Source organism: Aureococcus anophagefferens (assembly GCF_000186865.1).
Source record: "Aureococcus anophagefferens unplaced genomic scaffold AURANscaffold_247, whole genome shotgun sequence".
NCBI lineage: Eukaryota > Pelagophyceae > Pelagomonadales > Pelagomonadaceae > Aureococcus > Aureococcus anophagefferens.
This window is the reverse complement of record NW_008705782.1, coordinates 6,709-7,373: the sequence shown is the minus strand read 5'-3', so window position 1 is coordinate 7,373 and position 665 is coordinate 6,709. Positions and strand designations below refer to the sequence as shown.

The window sequence follows — 665 nt, the reverse complement described above, 5'->3', positions numbered from 1 at the left end:
CTAACCCTAACCCTAACCCTAACCCTAACCCTAACCCTAACCCTAACCCTAACCCTAACCCTAACCCTAACCCTAACCCTAACCCTAACCCTAACCCTAACCCTAACCCTAACCCTAACCCTAACCCTAACCCTAACCCTAACCCTAACCCTAACCCTAACCCTAACCCTAACCCTAACCATAACCCTAACCCTAACCCTAACCCTAACCCTAACCCTAACCCTAACCCTAACCCTAACCCTAACCCTAACCCTAACCCTAACCCTAACCCTAACCCTAACCCTAACCCTAACCCTAACCCTAACCCTAACCCTAACCCTAACCCTAACCCTAACCCTAACCCTAACCCTAACCCTAACCCTAACCCTAACCCTAACCCTAACCCTAACCCCTAACAATACACCTAGCGATGGCCGTAACCGTCAGCGAGCGCCTCTCTAACCCTCGACTAACCCTCGACCCAACTCTGAGGACGATAGCCCGGCCTGTAACCCGCGAAACCGTCCGAAACGAGCCTCGCGGCGTCGGGGATCGTTCGCGCGCGCGCGCGCGCGCGTCCGTCGGCGCCGAGAGCGTCGTCGTCGCGTCTGTCGTCAAGGGCGCGGCGCCGACGGACGCGGGCGCGCCGCTCGAGGCCGCCGAGGCCGACGCCGAGGCCGCCGAGG

The 665-nt window shown here is 58.8% G+C and overlaps 1 protein-coding gene across 1 annotated transcript; it reads right to left on the bottom strand.

Moving 5' to 3' along the window:
* Positions 1 to 5: 5 nt before the first annotated feature.
* Positions 6 to 391, bottom strand: AURANDRAFT_68611 (hypothetical protein; the record flags this gene model as incomplete). The annotated part of the gene is made up of 1 exon (XM_009044317.1): positions 6 to 391. A coding segment is annotated over one exon (386 nt), but the record flags the coding sequence as incomplete, so codon positions are not given.
* Positions 392 to 665: the final 274 nt, after the last annotated feature.